At 42.1% G+C, this 22,046-nt stretch overlaps 3 protein-coding genes across 7 annotated transcripts; 2 read left to right on the top strand and 1 right to left on the bottom strand.

The window, feature by feature from the left end:
- Positions 1-216: 216 nt before the first annotated feature.
- leng9 (leukocyte receptor cluster (LRC) member 9) lies at positions 217-4,685 on the bottom strand. 4 transcript variants are annotated; one of them, XM_076970856.1, is made up of 7 exons: positions 4,436-4,685; positions 4,036-4,120; positions 2,395-2,494; positions 2,064-2,176; positions 1,820-1,977; positions 1,563-1,731; positions 217-1,355 (listed from the first exon to the last, which is right to left on the bottom strand). In XM_076970856.1, the coding sequence occupies exons 2-7, from the start codon at positions 4,079-4,081 to the stop codon at positions 469-471; spliced, it is 1,473 nt and encodes a 490-aa protein (XP_076826971.1). In that variant the 5' UTR covers positions 4,082-4,120; positions 4,436-4,685; the 3' UTR covers positions 217-468. The 4 variants fall into 4 exon arrangements, with proteins under 4 accessions (XP_076826971.1, XP_076826972.1, XP_076826973.1 ...); XM_076970857.1 differs by having other exon boundaries at positions 2,064-2,173; positions 4,036-4,684; XM_076970858.1 differs by lacking the exon at positions 2,395-2,494 and having other exon boundaries at positions 4,036-4,681.
- Positions 4,686-4,758: 73 nt separating this feature from the next.
- On the top strand, positions 4,759-15,457 carry flcn (folliculin). Its single transcript, XM_076970855.1, has 12 exons — positions 4,759-5,182; positions 7,103-7,309; positions 7,441-7,587; positions 7,859-8,080; positions 8,760-8,926; positions 9,066-9,157; positions 12,159-12,304; positions 12,397-12,510; positions 12,804-12,927; positions 13,334-13,450; positions 13,694-13,796; positions 14,004-15,457. The coding sequence occupies exons 2-12, from the start codon at positions 7,103-7,105 to the stop codon at positions 14,209-14,211; spliced, it is 1,647 nt and encodes a 548-aa protein (XP_076826970.1). The 5' UTR covers positions 4,759-5,182; the 3' UTR covers positions 14,212-15,457.
- A 995-nt stretch (positions 15,458-16,452) lies between these two features.
- Positions 16,453-21,567, top strand: LOC143473740 (uncharacterized). Of its 2 annotated transcripts, none has more exons than XM_076970854.1 (5): positions 16,453-17,160; positions 17,310-17,422; positions 17,623-17,691; positions 17,921-18,004; positions 18,604-21,567. In XM_076970854.1, exons 1-5 carry the CDS (start codon positions 17,148-17,150, stop codon positions 18,976-18,978), a joined length of 654 nt encoding a protein of 217 aa, XP_076826969.1. In that variant the 5' UTR covers positions 16,453-17,147; the 3' UTR covers positions 18,979-21,567. The 2 variants fall into 2 exon arrangements, with proteins under 2 accessions (XP_076826969.1, XP_076826968.1); XM_076970853.1 differs by having other exon boundaries at positions 16,465-17,160; positions 17,873-18,004.
- The last annotated feature ends 479 nt before the right edge of the window (positions 21,568-22,046 follow it).

The raw sequence follows: 22,046 nt of genomic DNA, 5'->3' as shown, positions 1-22,046 counted from the left end.
GAGCCATCCTGCCCGGATACATTAAGCGATTCAATACACTGAATGAAATTGTGATTAAACAATCACCAAGTACAGTATCCTCCCACCAATCACATTTAAAATTTTCCTTTATACAGCAAAGAAAATGGTAACATTTATAACAGTAAAACAACTGTATTTGGACTCATGTTATTTAAAACTCATGTTAATTAAATGCAAGTATGACAATTATTCTGTAAGGTTTGGTGTTTTATATAGCTTTGGCCTCAGCATTAAAATGTTGTCCTTAATAGATATTAAAAACCTAAACAGACACTCCTGAAATAATTCTGATCTTTGGTACAGTAGGTCAAATCAGGAGTGTGTGTTAGGGGCTATTGCTCCACAGGAGGTCTGCTTAATTACTGCATAAAACTGCTGCTGGATTATATGTTTATAATCATCAGAATTATTGCATTCAGAATGATCAGCGTTCTGAACATTTCACTGTTACACAGTAGGCAGCTGCACTGCACACACCGTCTCATAAAAGCCACTCTCTGTCCTTGGTGCATTGTTGACACACATATATAATTTGTCCACCTCCAGTTTGCCAAAGTTCACATCCTTAGCCAATTTGATGGATCCCACCTCTTCGAACATCCTATCTGTCCCCTCCCCCTCTACTTTGGCCAGGGTAAGGTGGTAGGTGGGGTGGCGTGAGTGGCGGTGTAGCCAGCCCCTCTCCCTAAAGGCCTGTAGGAGAGGGGCATTCAGCCCTTGTATGTCTGGCTCAGGCTGTGGCAGCAGGTGCAGAACCCTTCCGTGGAAGTTCTTCAGCTTGGGGGTGAAGGAGACCGTGATGGGCGGCTTGTATCGGCCCCTGACGATGGAGCGGAGGAGCTCGCAGGCGGCAAACACCTCAGCGGGGTCCTGGAGGATTAGCAGAGAGAGGGTGACGTGCAGCGTGGCCGGGCTGACCCAGAAGGGTTCCGACTGGGGGAGGTGGGTCAGGACCTTCCTCTGCACGCGCTGGAAAGCCAGGAGAGCGGCGGGAGAGTCCACGCGAAAGCAGATGAAGTGGGTGGGTTTCCGTGGCGCGCGACCCGGTAGCGGCTCTGGAGGCGAAGCCATCACCGCCGACGCCTCCGTCTGCTCCTCCTCTTCATCTTTCCATTCTTCGTCGGCGGCCGGTGCTTTTGTGGGAGAGATGCAGAGTCCGTCCGCCTCTTTAGATAGGTCGGAATCTCCAGCATCCTCGTCCTTCTCTCCATTTGTTGTGTCTCCACCATCGATAAGAGCTCCATCTCCTGCAGTTCCAGTTACACCACACCCTACAGACTTCTCTCGCTCAGTCTTCTCAGCTGATGAATCCTTCACTTCCAGTTCGGTATTCTCTAATAATAATACAATATTACAATATAGAAACCAAAAGAAGCCAACATTAAGAACAAATGAGAAAATGGAATTTTGTAATCAAAAAACACATGAAACGTGTCACTTAGCACAAAGATGATAAGATGAAAGTGATTTATGCTGCACTGTAATATAATATAATGTGACTCCAAAATTATGTGAAATCTGGAGAAGCCTGTGAGCCTCACCTAGCGGCTGATCCTCCGTATCAAACGGGGGCAGCACTGTCTGCCCTGTGGACCCAAACACCCGGTCCGTGCGGCTGTCTCGGTCCCACACACGCTGGCCTTTGTAGCTGAAGTACTGGATCCTATGACGAGGAATGGCCATTTCCTCTGAGTAGTCACAGTCACACACCTATGAAAATGAAAATTCACTCAAACACATGGCAATGGATACATACAAAATAATAATTCAGTCTTTGAGCCGTGTGAACTTACTGTACCTGAGAATCCCATGAGAAGTCAGAGAAGGGTCGTTCTAAAACCCCCAGAAAGCGGTCCAGGTGGCCCACCACAAAGTCAGCTGGGTCCACGGAAGAATCCCATAGAATCCTGGAAATGACATCATCAGCTGTGCGCATCCGGGGCTTTTTCTCAGGCTCTAAGGGGTCAAGGCGAAAGAGATGACCGGCAGGTGAGATTGTTGCCACACCAAAGAGTTGCACTTGAAAACACAATATGCATTACCTTTTGTCTCCATGTCTTTGGCCTTTTCTGTTTTGTTAGACTTTTTTCTAGTCCTCTGGTTTCTGCTGCCTTTGTCTTCCGTTTGTGGAGTTTCACAGACTGCAGATGGGCTGCTTTCATGGAAGGGGAGGAAGAGGACGAAAGAAAAGGAGATACATTAGCCATTTTTCAGGAGTTACGGCTATTTAGGTATCATCTCCACTTTCAGCACTTGAAAAATGCTCCAGGGAAGATATTTACAGCAGAAACATATTATGCAGGCACTGGATATGTGGCAGCAACTGACATCAATTCCCATGGCTAGTCAAGACCCCTTGAGTAACCCACACACCTATGTGACAGTCGACATCGGTCCCCAAAATGACATCTGCCCTTTAAAAAAAAACTGCAGACATCGGGTCCTGTTGTGCCTTTTTCAGCCACATCGGATTCTGAGTAAGAAAACAACTTTTAATTTACATCAGGTTCTAGATTGAAAATTTGATTCAATTTAAGTATTACAAATCCATTATAATTCCTGTGATTTATGCAAATTTCTCATAGATGTGTAATCATAATCAATAACGCATTAGTGTGAAAATACCATTCTAATATTAAAAAATATATAAAATATAGAAATATACACACATTATTTATTTGTTTATTTGAACAGGTAACAGATTCATAGCTGACATAAAAAGAACATCTTCATGTGACACCTACAACAATCATTATTCCGTACACACACATGCAGACAGAAACATCTTAGTGCTCTCACAAGAGGGAGCTACTGCTTATGAGCTCACCACTGAATTACTATAAACTCTGTTCTACTCTCTCCTTTTCTATAGAACATCAGACTTTAAAAGACCAACCATGAACACAAGAAGAATCTTCAGTAGTTCAGCACTCTTTCTGCTTTACAAGGTTATGGGTGGACTACCATCACCGTGACTCCACAAGAAGACTCACATTGTAACACATCCAAACCACGATAAGAATGCAGAATACTTTAGACAGTATATTAGAAAACTTGCCAGCTCAAATGTGAATAATCACAAAATCACTAACTATACAGCTAAATTAGTAATAGGCATGTTTTGATCCAAGTGAGGCTATAATCAAACTATAATATAATTCCCTTTCCTCTCTACCCATAACCTCATGAGTAAACACACACACACACACACATACATACATACATACATACATACATACATACATACATACATACATATATATATATTACTAAGGCTATGTTCACAATTTAAACTGGAAGTGACCAGTGACCAATATTTTTAGTTGTATTCATATAACAAAACCCTGAGTTGTGTGAACAAATGTAATGCTACACAAGCTACTAGAGTGTCCAATTTGCAAACTTTAATAGCAAGAGTTCTCACATGTGTGTGTGTTTTTTTTTTTTTTTTTTTTGGTGGCGCAAGCGACTAGTGCAAAAACGTATCAATGTACGCATGCGTGTCGCTCGCACGTCAGACGTCACTTGCGATGAATGTGAACACGGGCAAATTAGGAACTGAACAACGTGGCACGTAAAATGAACGCAAGTTTATCTACATGAAAACACATTAAACATGGCATTTTAAATAGTTAGAAAACAGCCTAGTTTAAAAGGTTTGAGAACTTGATCTCATAGTACACAACACTACTTGCTTACTCGACAAACACCGAGTAATTGAAAACACTATTGGGTTTTAAATGGGTAATTCTAGCCAATATTTACATTAACCTTTCATGACACCAATAAACTAAAAACCGAGAAACTGAGAAACTTTTCTGACCCATCAAATCCAACAGAGCGTCTTTGACGGAGACTTCCCCCACCTATCCCATTATCAGCTACCCTTCTGAACATTATTACTACAATTACCTAAATAGTTGTATGATGAAGACATAATTCTAGTCTTAAATGCTACAACAATAACAGTTATAATCTCATGAAATCATATTAGTGAGAGATTTAAATAAATACCTGTTTGGCCCAAAAAATCTGACTCTGTATTCCCACAACACTCCATGACAGCCGAGGTTCTTCAGGTACACGTGTCCCAGCTGATCTAGGATATATTCAATAAAAGAATCGCTACCTCTTAGAAAACTGAAAATCTGACTACTACCTAGGTAAGAGTATCTGCTGTAATAGCTGTTAAAACTATATAAGCTGTTATATAGCTATATTGTTATAAGCTAGCCAGCCTGCTGTCCTCGAGAAAACAAACGGGCCAGTTAACGAGGAAGTTCGTGAACGACATCCGCCATCGAGATACTTTTGCACCATTACATCATCTTGGATATAAATGAATTTACATATTCAGGGCTCAGGTACTATTACTCATGCTGGGAGTGCACCCGGCTCTGAGGCGCCTGGATACCGTAGCGAAAACAACCGTGTGGATCACGGTATAAGGTGACGGGCGGCGCTCGGCCGTGCTGTCTGCGCTACGAACGTCCTGCTGACGTAAGACCGTCGCGGATGTGGGTCTTGTAGTTTTTCTCAGCAGGCGATTCAGTAACGCCTTTGGGGTCCAAACAGAGTAAATGACTTTAAAATCACTTTAAATAAAGACATAACAAGCTAAATAAATATGAGGTGAAACTAGCGTGGCGTCGAAATGACGTTCAAAACGGCTTCGTTTATTTATATTTAAGCACTAATGTGAGTCACGCGCACGTTGTTATGAACAGAGCGCGTGACTACCCATCACGTGACCGTCGAGGATAATGGAGAGAAGAAGGATCCTGGAGCGGTGTAACACTATTAAAACTGAATACTAACAATGGTCTTTGGCTGGAAAAGAAACAGAGAAATGTAGATGAATTGTTATTTTTTTCCAGTGACAATGATTGTGGGAAGCTATAATGAACCAAGACTGCCTTCTTTTTCTATTTTTACCAGCTGCCTAAGTCACAGTTAACACATCTTACATAGCCAGTTAGTTAGCTCTCTAGCCAACCAAGTTAGAATATCTAGTTTTCTAAATCCAGGTGACTTATCTGGCTACTCAGCCTAGCTGAACAGTCCGAGACACGTTGAAATGTTTTATTATTGCTAATTAGTTGGATCACGGTTCAGTACTGGTTCGTTTTGGAATTTCACAGCTGTCAGTAACAGTAAAAAGGTAAGTAAGATGTACATTATAGCTACACTTCCCAATACGATGTTTGTTAATCTAAGATTTCTTCTATTTACGACTGTGGTCTCGTTTAAATGTATTTTCAAATCTATTATACAAATCGGATTTAAGTGTCAGTGATTGTTTTTCAGTTAAACTCTTGGAGGGCATTTTGGACATGCCTTGCCTTGGACAAGGCATGAAAACATTAGATATTTCATGAAAACTTGAGTATGATCATTGTAGTGTGAAGAGGTTTGTGGCTGACTAATGACACAGATGGGTTGTACAGTTAAAGGTATAATGAAGGTTTTTGCCAGACATATTAATTGAATTAAGATTCATTGAATTAAGATAGCTGCTAAAATTACAAAGCAGCAAACAGGTATTTGAAGCTACTGGTGCCTCTGGAGGCCTGTGAACCTCACTGTGTCTAATACTCCAGAGGTTTGTAGCTGTGCATAAACCTAGTTGGCCACCCCTAACCAATACTCACGAGCAGAAATGGTTGTGGTGGGCCCAGACATCCATGAAGACTAATTTTCAAACTGTCCCCTTTACTGATGAATGCAATCCAACACTGGATGGTCCAGGTGGATGACTGGTGGACAGTCATCATGTCCCAATAAAGCTGTGACATCAGCAAGGTGATGGAGTCATGTTTTGGGCTTGAGTCATAGGGAGAACGTTGGTAGGCCACGGTAGTAGAACCCTTCCATCTGTAGCTAAATTATCTTCATGCATGACCATGCACCATCAAATGTTGCCAAGAATATCTCTGTCATTGGCTGCTATGGGGGCATAAAAGGAGAGAAAGTCATGGTGTGGCCCCCATTCTCCCCTGATCTTAACCCTACTGAGAACCTTTGGAGTATCCTCAAGCAAAACATCTATTGGGGTGGGAGGCAGTTCACACCAAAACAGCAACTCTGGGAAGTTATTCTGAGATTGCAATGAAATTCCAGAAGAATCTCTCCAAGAATAAAATAGTGAAGGTGATGTCAAAGAAAGGGTCATATGTTAACATGCAGCTTGGTCAGCAAATGATGGCTTTTGAATGTTTTGAAATTTTTGGGAAAAAAAGACTTTAATTGGGATATAAAAAAAAAAATTAGACTTGTACTCTAACGTTGATTATACTGGCTGTCGTTTGCATCAACCCTTTAGGAAAACTGAAGGAATATATAATTTGCATAATAATTTGGAATGTGGTGTATAGCTACTTAATTAGCCTAACCTAGTCAAGTCAATTTTATGAAGTGCTTTTTACAACACATGTTACAAAGCAGCCTTACAAGTGCATAGGTCCAGATCCCTAATGAGCATGCCAAGGAAGACCGTGGCAAAGAAAAACTCCAGGTTGTCCATTAGTCATCTCGATCACAGAGATAAGACATTTTTAAAGGCTTTTTATTATATTAAAATCTATTGAGGCCTTGCACTGACCTACAGCGAGACTGGAAAAGTCTTCACTATGTTGTAGGTGTGCACCTGCACCTACTATATACTGTAGCCATTGTGATGCCATTACAGCATACTGTTCATCCCCCATCACGTACTAAGTAGACAACACTGCCCTGCAACGCTTGGCTTTTTGCTTAAGATTGTTTTTGCGAATTTCATCAGGTTTGACATTATAGAAAGAAAAATAACATGATTGAAAAATACACAGCAGTTGTATTTAGCATTCCCACACCCCCTTTTGAAACAAAAATAGCAAAAACAAAAAGAACAGACAAACAATTATCCAGAGCAGCAAAGGCGATAGAAATGTCCTGGCATGCAGAAGGCAGTGTTATTCATGGTAGTCCATAACCAAGACCTGGTCAAGAACAAGTCATTCTACAGTGCTGCTGGGCTCTGAAATGCTGTAATTGCTTCACAGTACTGCCTGTGCACTCATCCTCCAAACAACTTTCCTTTCAGATGAACGCTTTAGTCGCCCTTTGTCACTTCTGTGAGCTCCATGGTCCTCGGACCTTGTTCTGTACCGAAGCCGTCCACCCGCCCTCACCGTCGCCGCCACAGCCTGGATCAGCGGTCCTTGACGTGGACCGTGAAGGAGACAGAGAGGGAGAGGGACTCACCATGCGAGCCAACGGCTCTGCCACTCAAAGAGCCGACATGTGTGAGGTGAGATGACAAAGCAACGTTTGCCATTTTCTCTGCGTGTTGTGGTCATGTCGTTCAACAGAAAATCAAAGTTTTACCTCCCCTCCTTGGTTTTACCTCCCTAATCTTGGCTCCATTTCCTCCACTGTCAGGGCTGCCGCTCACTGCCTGCGTCCCACCCTGGCTTTGTGAGCGTGGACACTGAAACGGGCATTCGCTACCTTAGTCATCAGCACCCACGTCAGCCCCAGCTCTTCAGTGTAGTGCGTCAGGCATGCGTACGCAGCCTCAGCTGTGAGGTGTGTGTGTGTGTGTGTGTGAGACTGCTTTTCTTTTGAAACATAAACCTATCAGAAAATTAGCAACATCAAACAGATTATCCTATGAACTTCATTTTCCAAAAACAAACCACATTCATACTGCAATTCAATGGCCCGAGTACAAACTAACTCTTTAGTATATGAACGAGCAAAATAGTCTCATTCCTTCATTTCCCATAAGCAGCGTCTGATTTTTGGATGAAATAGTTTGGCTTGAATCTGTGCCTCCCTGTGCGTGTGACTCCTGCAGGTATGTCCAGGTAGGGAGGGGCCCATCTTCTTCGGCGACGAGCAGCACGGCTTTGTGTTCTCCCACACCTTCTTCATCAAAGACAGCCTGGCACGTGGCTTCCAGCGCTGGTACAGCATCGTCATGGTGGCTATGGACAGGATCTACCTCATCAACTCTTGGCCTTTCCTACTGCGGCACCTCAAACTCACCATCCAGAGCCTACAGAGTACAGCCCTGAAGGTACGGTGCTCCACCTCTCGGCTGCAGGGCTGGGAACAGCACCGCCCAGGCCCCTCGGCATTACTGTTATAATGAGATTCTCACCGGCACCTGTGCTTCTCACTAATCACCTGAAGGGGGGAAAGAAGTGTAGAAATCCCCCAAAACTTTTAACTTTTGTTAGTTTGTGTTCTGAAAATGGTTTTCACCCTGAGCAAGTTCCAGCATGTCTCGTTTTTTGTCCTTGTTTTGGTGGAAAAGAGGCATTTCCCTTTGTTATTGCCACAGTCAGTATTGCTTCCAGAGTTCCAGTCGCCTGCATGTATCAATAGTAAAATCTCACCATCTTGTTCTGTTCAACTCTTGGTTTGCATTATTTTATACAAGTCTAAATAAAGAACCATCTTGCTGCATCTAGCAACACGCTTTCAAACGGACCTGCCAGTATTTATAGCCAGAACATAAAATATGGTGCTCCTTCTGCCTCATTATCTCGGGGCCCCTGAGGCACAAAGGCATTGAACATGTTCTTACATCACCATTAGATCTCAAGTAGTAAATAAATTACATCATCCACACTCTTGGTAGTGATAGTAATATGTTAATCAGAAGGCCTTATGGGACTAACGATGGGTTTTAAATGCATGTAGGGCCAAAGATGACACAGATGCTGAGTGTGTCCGTGACCTTTGGCCTGCAGGTGTTTGACAGCGAGCAGGGTGTGTGTCCGCAGAGGGCGGTGCGGATGAACAGCGCCTTCTCCCCCGCGGTGTTCCCTCATCAGCGCAGCGGCAACGCGGCCCGCTCCCTGCCCTCCCTCACCCAGCACCCCAACCTGTGGGCCAGCCTGCACGCCTCCTTCAGCTGGTACGACGCGCACGAGCCGCTCTTAGCTGAACCAGTCCCGTCCGAACACTCCTCGGGACACTGCGGTCATAACCTTTACCCTCACTACGCCCTTCTTCGTCAGTGGTAGAGGAATAGCCGTGTGCTCTGTACACCACAGGTTGCTGAAGGCCAGCGGGAGCCGTTTGACGGAGAAGCTGCTGGAGGGAGCCCCTACCGAAGACACGCTCGTCCTGATCGAGAGACAAACGGGTAAAGGTCCCTTGCGGTCTCAAAGGGCTGACTGCGTACATCACGTAGTCAATCAGCTCTTGGCATGCAAAAATGACATTAATGTGTGTAATGAGCAATAGCTGTCTAGAATCAGTTAACATCCTGCTACATGTTGTTTCTGTCTTAAAAAAAACTGTTTTGGTTCTAGTGGTGGACATTTCAAGTACATTCATTTAAATGTAACTAGAGACAGGCATTTTAAATATCTATATAAATTGGATCCTTTATTGCCCAGATAATTTATACATAACAAAAACACTGCATTTCGCAGTTCTCCAATGCAGATGCAGCATTTACAGACCCATTCCAAAAAAAATTGAATATCATGGAAAAGTTTATTAATTTCTATAATTCCATAAAAAAGTTAAACTCTCAGATTATAGAATCAGGGCCCACAATTTCAAGTATTTATTTTATTCTAGCATCTAGCTCATAAAACCCAAAATTTTAAGATGTCTTTTCTTTTCGATGCCCTCACCTATTTACTTCCTCCAAACGTGTCCAAAAGCTCAGCTTTAATTCCAATTCATGAATGTTCTCTGAATAATGGGCCTAATGGTAATTGTGAATACCGGTAGTTGGAAACAATGACTGGTGCATGTGATTTTCCCTAATGTCAGTAATACCAACAGCTAACATGAATGAGAGGTTTAAGTAGACTTTCATAGGCTACGTTGGTTATGAGAGGTACCAGTTGATACCTCCATACATGTCCTATGTATGAGCAGGGTTGAACCTTCCTGATCAGGATTTTAATCCTTATGCAAGTCTGCTTTTCTGGGAAATGGAAGCAGCAGCAGACTCCAGAAGCAAATGGCACATCTAGAATAAACCCTAGATCTGGCTAACTTTCTTCTGCATGAACTAATGATGCAGTGACATGCAGCCAGTTGTGTGTGGTATGTTACGATGTTTAAAAGGTGTAGTGATCCGTTTGATTTCCTACATAAGCCCCGTGAGTGGCTGCTCTCCGTGGTCCTGAAGAGATGCCGTGGTGGTTTTGTGGGAGCAGTAGTTCCAGCGGTCTCTTGTCATCCAGGCTGGCTTGAGGCCTGTAACTATGAGGACACCAAGGTCCAGTCCAGTGTTTTTTGTTTTGGTTGTTAATGGATTTATTTTCAGTTCTGAAATGAAATGTTGGAACAGTCTGTTTTTGAGGTGGCAGCGTCTAGCCTATACTGTGAAAGCATGCCTCTCAAGACTGCTCAAATCAGTGTTTGTTGAACTCCGAGTAGTTGCTAGCAATGAACCTACCTAGACTTTTGTCATTCGTTTATCTGTTACACTTACCCACTAAAGTACAACTAGGCTGACTGCATATGTTGCCTTTAAAATCTCCCATTCATTTGGACACTGAACTGTAACTAACTAGATTGATTTTGTATATGGTTCAGTGTTTATTTTGAGTTGAGAATATGTTGTTGAGAAATGAATAATTTGGTAAAGTAAGATTATTAATTGAATTAGTGTAACTTGATATGGATAAAGTAATAAGATTATGGAAGAATGGAATTATTTACATTGAATAAAGTTTAATAAGATCAAGATGGTGTAAATCAAAATCTGGAACTGGAGAGATGTTGAAGTAGTCAATGTCCCCTGACTAGCATGCAGCTAGCTATGAGGGTTCCCGGGTCCAGACTTTGGGACCCAGCATGCTTGTATGACATTACTTCATGGATGACAACCCACCACTTGAGGCTCAACCTCAACAAGTCTGAGCATACATCCCAGGAATCCCTAATCCTTACCTTGATCTAACTTTCTTTTGCCAACTCGCTGGTCTTGTTGTCTGAAGCTGCTCGCAGCCTTGGCATAACTTTGGACTTTGGTTCTTGTTCTCAGCTCACGTTTTCTCATGTGTTCTCAGCTCATGTCTCAGCTCGGTTTTCTTCAGCGCTTTCGCTCACAGGAAGCTGATCGGGTGCTTGTGCAGTCTCTTGTCATCTCAAGGCTTGAGTTCTACTCACTACTTGTTGATCATCCTCTAGGGCCCTTCAGATGTCTATTATTGATCCTGAACGCAGCAGCACGGCTGGTCTTCATTTGTCTGAAGTTCACACGTCAATCCACTGTGTCCCTTTCACTGGTTTCCAGCAGTTGCACACGTCCGATTGAAGAATCCGGATGCTCACCTACAAGTACCTTCAGTACTTCAAACCTCAAGTATGGCTTAGCTTGAAATAGCATCCTTCAAATTTCATGAAAGACAAGCATCAAGACTCATCTCTGTCTGCAGTCTCTTGCTGTCTTCAAATGCAGACTGAAGTCTCATCTGTTTGTAGAGTATTTAAATGATCACTAATCCTGCACTGGGTATATTGCACTACTACTGATGAGTTGAATGTATCTGGAAGTCTTTGGTTGGTACTGCACTTATCGTTGTTTGATGATGTACTGGCTAGGATGACAAGATGACATCACTTCATGTTGCTCTGGATACGTCTGTCTGCTAAATGCTGTAAATGTGTAAAATATTGAAAGTGTTTAACCTTATTGAGCCACATTGTACTTTATTAAAATAAGTCACATGTCCACATTATGGAGCTTGTTTATCCTGGTTACATTATCATAAATGTAAATGTAAATGTGCCGTATTTTGTCAATTGTGATTTTTACACCCCAATCGAAATTTGTCCTCCGCTTTTAACCCATCTGTGCAGTCAGAACACACACACACACACACACACACACACACACACACACACTAGTGATTACTAGGGGGCTGTGGATCACACGTGCCCAGAGCGGTGGGCAGCCCTAGCCCTAGCCCGGGGAGCAGTTGGGGTTAGGTGCCTTGCTCAAGGGCACCTCAGTCACCATAAGTCATTTGATCACTGAACATCTACATATCTGTATGACTTGGGGGAGGATGAATCATAAAGCATCTTGTGAATTCCTTTTAATGTCTCGAGATGGATGTGAAGTCATGGCAAATGGTCAGTTAACCATCTTGTATGTTTATTTTTTCTTTTTGTAGAACAAGAGGAGGAGATGAATGCAGAGGAGGTTGCAGGTAAAGCCCAGACAGAGAGCACACAGGCCAGAGTGTTCCTGTGTGGTGATGATGGGAATGCCGAAGACCCTCATGGACCAAAGTTCAGATCACTAAGGCATTTACGACAGGTATATTCATGCTAACGTGACCTTTCTGTGAGCTCTGACTGTGAACTGCCATCCTGAAGGTGCATTCTTTTTTATCTCGACTGTTCTTGCAGGTACTCGGTTGTGCAGAGTTCCGGCAATTGGCGTGGCATGTGCTAATGGGGAACCAAGTGATCTGGAGAGGGGTGGACCGTGGCCTTATTCAGTCAGCTATTAACATGCTCAAGGTCTGCTAACCAGTATTGTCTCAGTAATGAAGTACCCTTTTATACAAGTTTCTTGATTTAAAGGATAATTTTGTAGTCTTGAGACTTTAGTTAAGTGATGTCCAATATACAAAATAAGTCTTTATTAGTTTTCCCCAGTATACAGTATAAGATACAGTGTTTCTTGCTTAATTTGTTCACAACACAAACAGGGTGTGTAATCCTGTATGAGCTCATTAAAGTGTCCCAGACCTGTTGATTTACAGGCAGCAGTCCTAAGATAAACTAACCACACCCATCTTTGCTTCCCTTAGGCCCTGCTGCCAGTGGGCTGTGTCCGGGTGGTAGCCTACAGCTCACACTATGAGGAAGCATATCGGTGCAATTTCCTGGGCCTCAGCCCTGACGTGCAAATCCCAGCCCATGTCGCCTCTTCTGGTATGTCTGCAAAAAGATTATGCGCTGAAAAATGTCAACACCTGTAAAATCGTAGAGCCAGTCTGGTGAACTGTGGACACAGCCTGAATCTGTTTTACCATTTTCCTTTCATGAATAAACTCCTAAACATTTCTTGAGGGAGTACAGACTTCTTGGGTGGCTTGGTAATGTAGTTGTATCATGTGATGGTGAATCACTGTGAAGATGATTCATTAACTTTATAATGCTTCAATAAGAAGTTCTGTTCAATAAGATGTGCCACCGCTTTAATTGCACTTTCTGTATTTCCACACTGAAGCACTCTTGCACTGACTTTTTGATGATTTGGGGAATTAGGACATGAATGTAATGACCTTGAGGTCCAAAAAGAAACCCATTCTTGTATTTGTCTTTATGCTTTTTTCAGAATTTACAGTATTGGTGGATGTGCTAAATGTGGAACAGGGATGTGTGTGTAGAGATGACATCCTTTCACTGTACCACTTCACCATCAGTAGTGCCAATACACAACCGACTGATAAAGGTGAAGCAAAAGGCCTGCATCCAGCCCGACAGCGTGCACAAACACACAGCTCACTGTTGGTTGTAATGTATGTGTATCTACTGTAATGTAGGTCTTTTTGTTGTAATGTAGGCCTGATTGTGGTAATCGAGGCCTGTTCGCGTTAATCTAGGCCTGTTTGCTGTAATGTATGCGTGTTTACTGTAATGTAGCCCTGTTTGCTATAATGTATGTGCGTCACTCTCTTCCTTTCTAAACCCACAGGTCCAACCCTGCTGAATAAGATTGAGGTCGCTCTGACCAACGAGAATCTGTCTGTGGATGTGGTGTCTCACTGCCTGCTTTGTCTAAAGGAAGAGTGGATGAAGTCAGTTCTGTTTCCATTTCTTAATTCTTTGACTGCAGCTTTTCTACATGTTCTTCCACATCATCTTGGTCTCGAGTTAGTAGAAAATCCTAGCAGTTTAGGCACTGTTCCGGGTCATCTCCCATGTAAAGCTGGTGTTTAATAAGCAGCGTTGTCTCATCTCTTTCCTTCTTGCCTTAACTCCCCTGTTTTAACCCCTCCTAACAGCAAGGTGAAGGTGCTCTTTAAGTTCTCCAAGGTGGACGGGAGAGGTAGAGAGGACACGCAGAAGGTTCTGGCTCTGCTGGGAGCCACTGGCCCTGGGGAGGAGGATAATGTGCGCTTGCTGAAGTTCTGGATGACGGGACTCAGCAAGACATACAAGAGCCATCTAATGACGGCTGTGAGAGGAGGAGAGAGGACTGTGAGTCAGTGAGAGAACAAGCACGGAAACAAAAGCATTTTGCTAGTGGCGGAACTAATGTGTGTGCACGCGTAAGGACATTTTCTCATGAGACTCCCATGTGAATATATGACTGAGTGAATGAAAAATGCAAAAAGCAATGAATTTGTTATTTGAGAAAGTAAAATATCTTTCAAAAGGGAGTGACTGTTTTATTCTAAATGAAAAATATATTTTACTATAGCCTATATATTTGAAATATCTAGGCTGCACAATACTTTGTTCGTTAGAATTAAAATGTTGACCACTGCAGTACCCCCCCCCCCCCCCCCCTCTATGGTTGTAGTTTGCTGATTTCTGTTTTCTACCCTAAATAAACAGGCAAGCCAAGCACAGATGACACTTTCTTATTATAGCAACAGGAATTAATTGGATATTTGAACCCACTGGTATTAAATATATGATTAAATGTTTTAACCATTGCAATATCTGTTAAAGCATAGGCTAATAGACAGCTTGGTTTAGATCTAGTCTTTTTGCTACTTTGGTTTATAATTAAACCGGTACAGACACTGAACTGTTTTAGTCAGCCTGACCATGTGTGTTTTGCTAATATTTGCTCAAGTGCATTTGTAATGCTACAGGAGTTTCAGAATATCCTGGGTTAGAACACCTCTGCTAGTGTCAGAATAAAAACATGATGTGGTTGGTATAGTGTAGTGAATGACACAATGCATCTCCTGTGGGAGACTGGGGTGTCCGAACGCTACATCCAACTACCTCTGTAACGACTAAGCTGCAAGATAAGGATGTTTGCCAAGTGTGTAAATGAGCTGAAACTAGACATTAAGGGAGTGTGAAGTCTGAAAATGCCTTGCTTGTTGGAACATAACCAGTTTTCACTGGAGTAGAACAGAGACTCTGGCCACTTTTCAGTCCAACCTGATGAACCTCATCATGCTGGTTCACATTAAGTGACGGGTGCGCATACTCTCGGCACTGAAATCTGATCTGACTTCCAAATACTGTGGTGATCCTTCTAGTGCTGAAGGATTTCAGTTTGGGTGTGGAGTTGGGCCATATCTGGTCAGTCTGCATGCTGGAAGCCACATTGTTCAGTTATGTGAATGTTTTCATGAATTGTCCTCAGGGACCTTATCTAAAGCTTTTTTCACCTTTACTCATTTGTGATTGCACTTGATATATTTTGCTTTGTAACTTGCTGTCAATGGCTTGTTGTGACTACATACAAAATAAAATAACTAGAATGCTACATAAATGAAAATGGTCACTCTTCCTGTTGGCATAATCTTTCAGTGATCTATTGGATTTTTTTTCTTATTCCAAATACAGCTGTATATAACATTTTATTTGAAAAGCTGTATAAAACACTTTTATTATATTTTATTATATTAATATTATATTTAATTTATTTAATAAAAAGATGGGCTCCATGAAATATAGGTTAAACTAGACAAATTTCACTAGCGTGACTTTTGGTGACAAGAGCTGTGCAAGAGTATTTCACTGGAATACGTAAGCCACATGGTTTTGAAATTATTCTTTCCATTTTCCAGTAATCTTGGAGAGGTTTCAAACATAGGATCCATGGGATTTACTCTCACAAATGCTATAGGATATTTCATGCAATAGACTTTTTTCAGCCTTCATCGCAAATGACAGTTAGGATAAAATGTAAAAAAACACAGGATAAAATGTAAAAAAAACCCTGGAGTTTCTCATAGCGCCCAGCATACTCATTCCACAATAAATTATTCACGTGCTTCACTCAGCTCCAATATATATCACATCAAACTTTCATTGTAGAAGCCACTACACTTTGCGTAATTGAAAATTGAAAATATTGCAGTAATAAAAATATCAATTCTAAAATCGATTATTTACCACTACTTCTCCTGGCGCTTCCCATGAAGGGTTGTGTGTTGCCGGGCTGCTGCTAGAACATCCCACTCCCTCACTCTCAGACAGACTACTGTTCAAACAGAATACTATCTACGTGAGTCATCGTTACCGTAACGGCTGAGTGATTTGCGGAAAGCTAGCGGAAATTTATTCTTAGATGATTTTTTATGTAGTAATCCACTCGACACGTGCTGTCCACGCATAATATTGTGATTTAGAGACGCGCTGTGTTGGCGCTATGGATCTGGAACCACAGTCACCCCGAACAGCGCAGTTCGCTGTTTGCGCCTGATTGAAGGATGACATTTGGGTCATTTAATGGTGGAGCGCATGATGCGGGACAATGACTCAGCAGTTTTGTGTGTTCAAAACGTATCACGACGCCCTTTGTCGATTCGCACAAAGCCAACGAGACCTGATGAAGTCACCATGCCACATTGTGGCTGGAGTGGAAACGTAAGCGGCCACGCAGAGATGAAATTAAAAACAGACGACCAGAGCACATGCCCAAGCCTGCGCCAGGTCTTCAGAGAAAGCTGAGAAGAGGAGGAGGGGAGAGCTTGCCCTATAATGGAGCAAAGGGGGAGGAGAGAGGTCGGGGGGTGGATGTTTGAGTACAGACTTGAGTTATGAGGACTTTCACTTTTACGCTGTGAGCTGATCGATGTTAGCATGCCGACAGGGAACAGGACAGACCGAAGAGAGAGGAGTAGAGAGTGAAAGAGCAAACACGGGAAGGGCAGCTTTTTACCACACATGTTCTCTGACACCTAAAGACATTTGGAAAGTACCAGAGGGTCTGAAACCGTGACTGGTACTCTGGTGGCAGAGTTAGGGAGGAGAGAGAGAGAGAAAAAAAGGCTGGGGTAAGCCAGTGAAAGACAAAATATTTTTCAGTTACTCAGAGCGAGTAAGGTTGTTGTTAAATCACTCATCGACGTTTTGAATGCATCGAGGTTGTCAAATAACTTAATCAGACTGAGCGCCCTGGTGGGACGTCACATACAGAAGCATGGGGAATATAGACCACATCGGCGGGTAAAAGCATGTCACGAACAGGTAATGTAACCACAAGGTGTTTTAATAAGATTTTTGATGCCAGGATAACCAACGAGCGATACCTGGTTGATAAAATTCGCTCCAGAGACTGGCGCTCGAGCCTGAACGGCCAGCTGCGCAGTAAAACATGCGCTCTCTTTATCTTTCAGTACTGTTGCTTCTGTCAATATTCACTGTTCAAGGAAGCGGTTGCGATGATTTGAAGAAAGGAACTGTTAACAATCTTCAGGCCACCATCAACAATGAGAAAAAGAAAGGATTTGTGAGTTAAAAGATTAAATATGTTATGTTGTTGATTGATGAATTATTGTACAGATTAAATAGCATGCCGATTAAATAACCCTTAAAGCACAATGCAACTTAGATTTTTGATATGCATTTTTTTCAACGTGTAAAAGGAAAGGTGGATTAACATGTCTGACTGTTCAGTGATGATCTGTGCATTTTGATCGGTCCTTGCAGCCTGAAGTGTTCCCCGGTAATTACTATGTGCATCATCATTTCAATGCCAGCACAGAGTGTCATGACTCGGTAAGAAAAGTTTCCATTGCATTGTTTTGCTTTTATCATGCGTTTGTGTGAGTGCGAGTGTATGTGTAAGTGAAACACGTGCTTGTGACTATTCAGTACCCAGTAATGTTGACGCCATACTGTACCCATCATTTATCTCATCCAGCTGTGTGTGTGTGTGTGTGTGTGTGTGTGTGTGTAGTGCTGTGTGTTCAGTGCAGCTGTGATCCTGTCTCATTCTTGGATGCAGCTCCTGCAGCACCTGGAAAGAGTTCATCTCAAATACACATTCATCACTGAACTGAAGACTACACTTGATGACATTTCAAGAGGGGTACCCACTATTAGTTATGACCTTTATGGTGTATAGTCTCCCTTTAATCTCTACGGTATCGTTGGTTGGTGTGTGCATTTATTATATTACATTGCGGATAAAAACCTTTGTGCTGATTTAGTTATACTTGAATTTAATTATACTTGAATAGGTATAGGCCTACTTGAATATGAATTTGTTCTTAATGATTAGCTGCATTACAACTGTTCTTGCATTTCCAACTCTTTTAAATTAATCTCTTTTAAATAAAAATGTTTTAAATTCACCTTTGAAGATCTCTGTCCTAGGCTTAGAAGTTTATTTTTAAGTGTTTCAAATCAGAAATAACATGCATATGGTCTACTCAGCCATTCGAGTCTGTAGTTGTATATTGTTTGAGGCAAAATTCCTACAAGTATATTTACACATTATTTTATTGTTCTACCACTAAAGTTTTATGGTTATACAGCGTAGTAGCATGTAGTGCGTATTACAGCGAAAAGCTATTAGTCCATTCTACTCTCCTTGGATGCTGTGTGCTACAGTCCTGAATTACCCTGACTCTGTTCTTCCTGCAGTTACTATCCTGCAATAAGCCACTGTTATCTTTGTGTAAACAGAGTTTCCAGGAATCTCCCGATCCCGCCGTCTTCCCGCCTGTACACTCCTCCCCTGAAGCCCTGCTCACCTTCACGTCGGCGCTTCTCTCCAAATGGGTGGCCCTGGGCTGTCCCGCGGGCCAGCATGCCTGCGTTTTCCCCAGCCCAGCCCCCCTTTACCCGGAGGAAGAGGAGGAGCATGAAGAAGAAGAATTTGTCACAGGCAGGCAAGTCACAGAGGAGTTGTGGCATGGGAAGGAGGGAGAAAGGGGGAAAAGGTGGATTACTGTCATCCCAACCAATGGGAACGCAGAGTTGCATGCTTTGCCAGGCCTGGTTCTGTGCGTGCTTTCTTCTGTAAAGGTGCTGCTGGATGTGATAGGGAATGAGCTCTGAGGAGGAAGGTGAAGGTCACGTTTAAGCCTGGATGTAATACTGAAGGACCCTGGCTAGAAATCTCTGGAATTCTGGTGACTGCAGCAAACTCGGAGGGGGGTTGCACATGGTTCAGGATTCATTTCAAAAATACTGGAAACAAGCTGTAGTTAACAAAGGAGTGAGGCATGGAGAAACAAACCTATGGTGTGTTTTAGGGGGCTTATTTCATTCAGAATCATTCCTAAATATACAGTGTTGTGTAAAGCAATCTGTTTTTTTCTCCAAAAAATACATTTGTGTTAGCAAAATGTTGACCATTTTATATTTAAAAAAACATTCTTGTAAAGAAGAAAAGAACATGAAAATCTGAGATTATATTCTGGTTTGGTTGTGCAAATGTACAAATTTACAATCGACATTTTGATGGGAAAATCTCAGAAGGTGACTTGGAGTCCTGCTTTGTTCTTATGTTGTGGCTCCATGTTAAGATCATTTGTAAACTGAACCTTTCACCTACAAACAAATGTCCTGCAAATAAGCAGCACGTTTACAGCAGTCACAGTGCCTGTAGTAGAACTTCTCTTGACAGTGTGCTCAGGGCCTGTTTCACACAAGGCCGACACTGAGGACAGTCTGAGGGGAAACAGAATCCTTGGACTGCCATACTTCAGTAAAATGAAGTGTTTGACCTTTTTGCCCCTCCACACCTCTCATCACTTTAGGAAACCCATGTGGAACGTCTTAGCGTAGCTACACTACATACTGCAGTCGTGTGAATTTGCACTCTTGACCCCCTGAGGACTTCACACGCCAGTCTAGTTATTGAGGTTTCTGTTTTTTTTTAAGCGCTGATCCAAATGCTACCCATTGGGATTCTCTTTTCTGACAACAGTGCTTTTCTCCCGGTTAAAAGCCCTTGTCTGGATATAGTCACTGTCTATTGTAAGGCTCTGCTGAATGGATCGATGTGAACAATTACACACAAGCTCGCTTTATTGTTTGTCTAATTTTATGTTGTTTTTCTGCACTGATCATTTTTGGCCCTTCTGTGCCTCCGTTCATTGTTTGAGTACTGTTGGATTATGTGTCTCAAGTGTCATGTAAGATGTCAGATTGGAGGTTTGAAACTCAGAATGTAGAACTAAACCTGATAAGATTGCACAAAGCAAAACTCCCTTTTCATTAGTATTCAGTATTAACAATGTTATTCTCACAGTTATAACACTGTTATAAATATTGCATTACAGCTAACACAAAAACAAAACCAGAAAATGTACTTTTATGCAGTATCCATGTAGCAGTCATGATAGCATAGTTAGGGTAGTGCTCAAGAAGATATGTACAAACAGAGTTTTAGGAAAGCTTTCACATTGTTAAAATGTTTACATGTCTTACAGTGTTGGCCTGGATGATACCTATAATGAAGCTTACTGTACTACCACAGTCAACCTGCAGTTTAGAGGAACTGGATTATGAATGCCATTTGTGCAGATGCTTATACTTTTGTTGTTGTTTTTGTTTCATGAAATGTGTGTATATGTAAATGTACATAACGTGTGTATATTTAATATACACATTTTCCAAAACATTTTAGCAAACATCTCTTGATACTGCAAAGCAGTGCATGTACACCCGATTTCAAAGACTATATTTGGATTTGCCATCTCATGATTTGCATAATGGCTTTACACTTTTTAAACCGATTGTATTGTCAGACGTGCAGTTTGGCAAGCCTGCTGCAGAATGTACTTGTGTAGTAAAGCACTGTGGGACAAGCGTGAAGAAGATTACATGAAGCCGTGAAAATGGAAGTATAACCAACACACCTAAGATGGCCCCTGAGACGCAAATCCTTTGAAATAAGATACAGTGCAGGCAGCACCAGTTCCATCTTGTGTCAAACTCAGACCTCCAACTCTCATTGTTCACGTCTGCAGTTCTGTCTTAGCCAGGCACTGGTCATATTTAGCTGGGGTTACATCCATGGCTACATGTTAATGTGTTGTATCTGGTTTGGTTGGTCTGATTAGCCATTAGATCCTGCCACCACATGCTGAAACACAATCTTCTGAAGATAACTACGACACTTTCTATGTTTTGAAACATTGGTTGACTGGATATGTGAGTTTTTATTTAGCGTGCTATCTTTGGACACATGCTGTGAGAGGGACAGAGAGGGACTTTTGTGTGTGTGTGTGTGCGTGTGCGTGTGCGTGTGTGTGTGTGTGTGTGTGTGTGTGTAAGAATGAGATGGGTCACAGCTGGATAGGGATGTGCATATGATGGTACAAACAACAAGAGCCTAACAGAATGCTATTGTTCACATTCTGCTTCTCTTCTGCAGTCTGCAAAACAGATCAAACAAACCCACACACAACACAGTATGTACACCTTATTCACACATACAAATGGAATATTATTCATTTATTCAACCAAATGAAAAAATTTAAAATTTTACGATAGAAAGCCTTTTAACAGATTTGTTTGAATTGCATTTGTGTCATCAAAATCATTGAAGGAAGTGCTTTAAATACATAAATACATGAATCAAACAAAAGGAACATGTGATGGAAACTGTCTAAATAAACCACCACTTTTAAATTTTCACTAGTCTGCAGTCATCTCTGATCATCTGTTAACTAGAATTTCTCTGGCCAGACATTATCAAATACATTCACAGGGGCAAAAAGGTTCTGATCATTCTCGACATTCGCCCCAAAATTCCATCATAATATTAATTGCACTTATTTAGACCTTACGTGAAAATTCAGTTATTTCAGAGGTGCGCATGAGAGATATTGCTGAAGTTCAGGCTTTGAAAACCTATATCGTATTCAGGCATATAGAAGTTTTGAGTCTCTGACGCGCCACGGGGGCTAGCAGTGAAGATGCGCAACAGGGCGGCGCCGCTTATCAAACGCTTTCTGCCCGTGCGCTGCTGAAACCGAGTAATGGAGCGCGCACGAGCTTGGGCAATGACGTAACACCGCACAAAAAAACAAGCCTTTAAGCAAAGTAAACACGGACATCTAATCTACCCATTAGAGAAAATGTGAGCGTTTTGACTAATTTTTTTTTACATTCCT

Source organism: Brachyhypopomus gauderio, chromosome 13, assembly GCF_052324685.1.
Source record: "Brachyhypopomus gauderio isolate BG-103 chromosome 13, BGAUD_0.2, whole genome shotgun sequence".
Lineage (NCBI taxonomy): Eukaryota > Metazoa > Chordata > Actinopteri > Gymnotiformes > Hypopomidae > Brachyhypopomus > Brachyhypopomus gauderio.
This window is presented reverse-complemented; position numbering and strand designations above follow the sequence as displayed.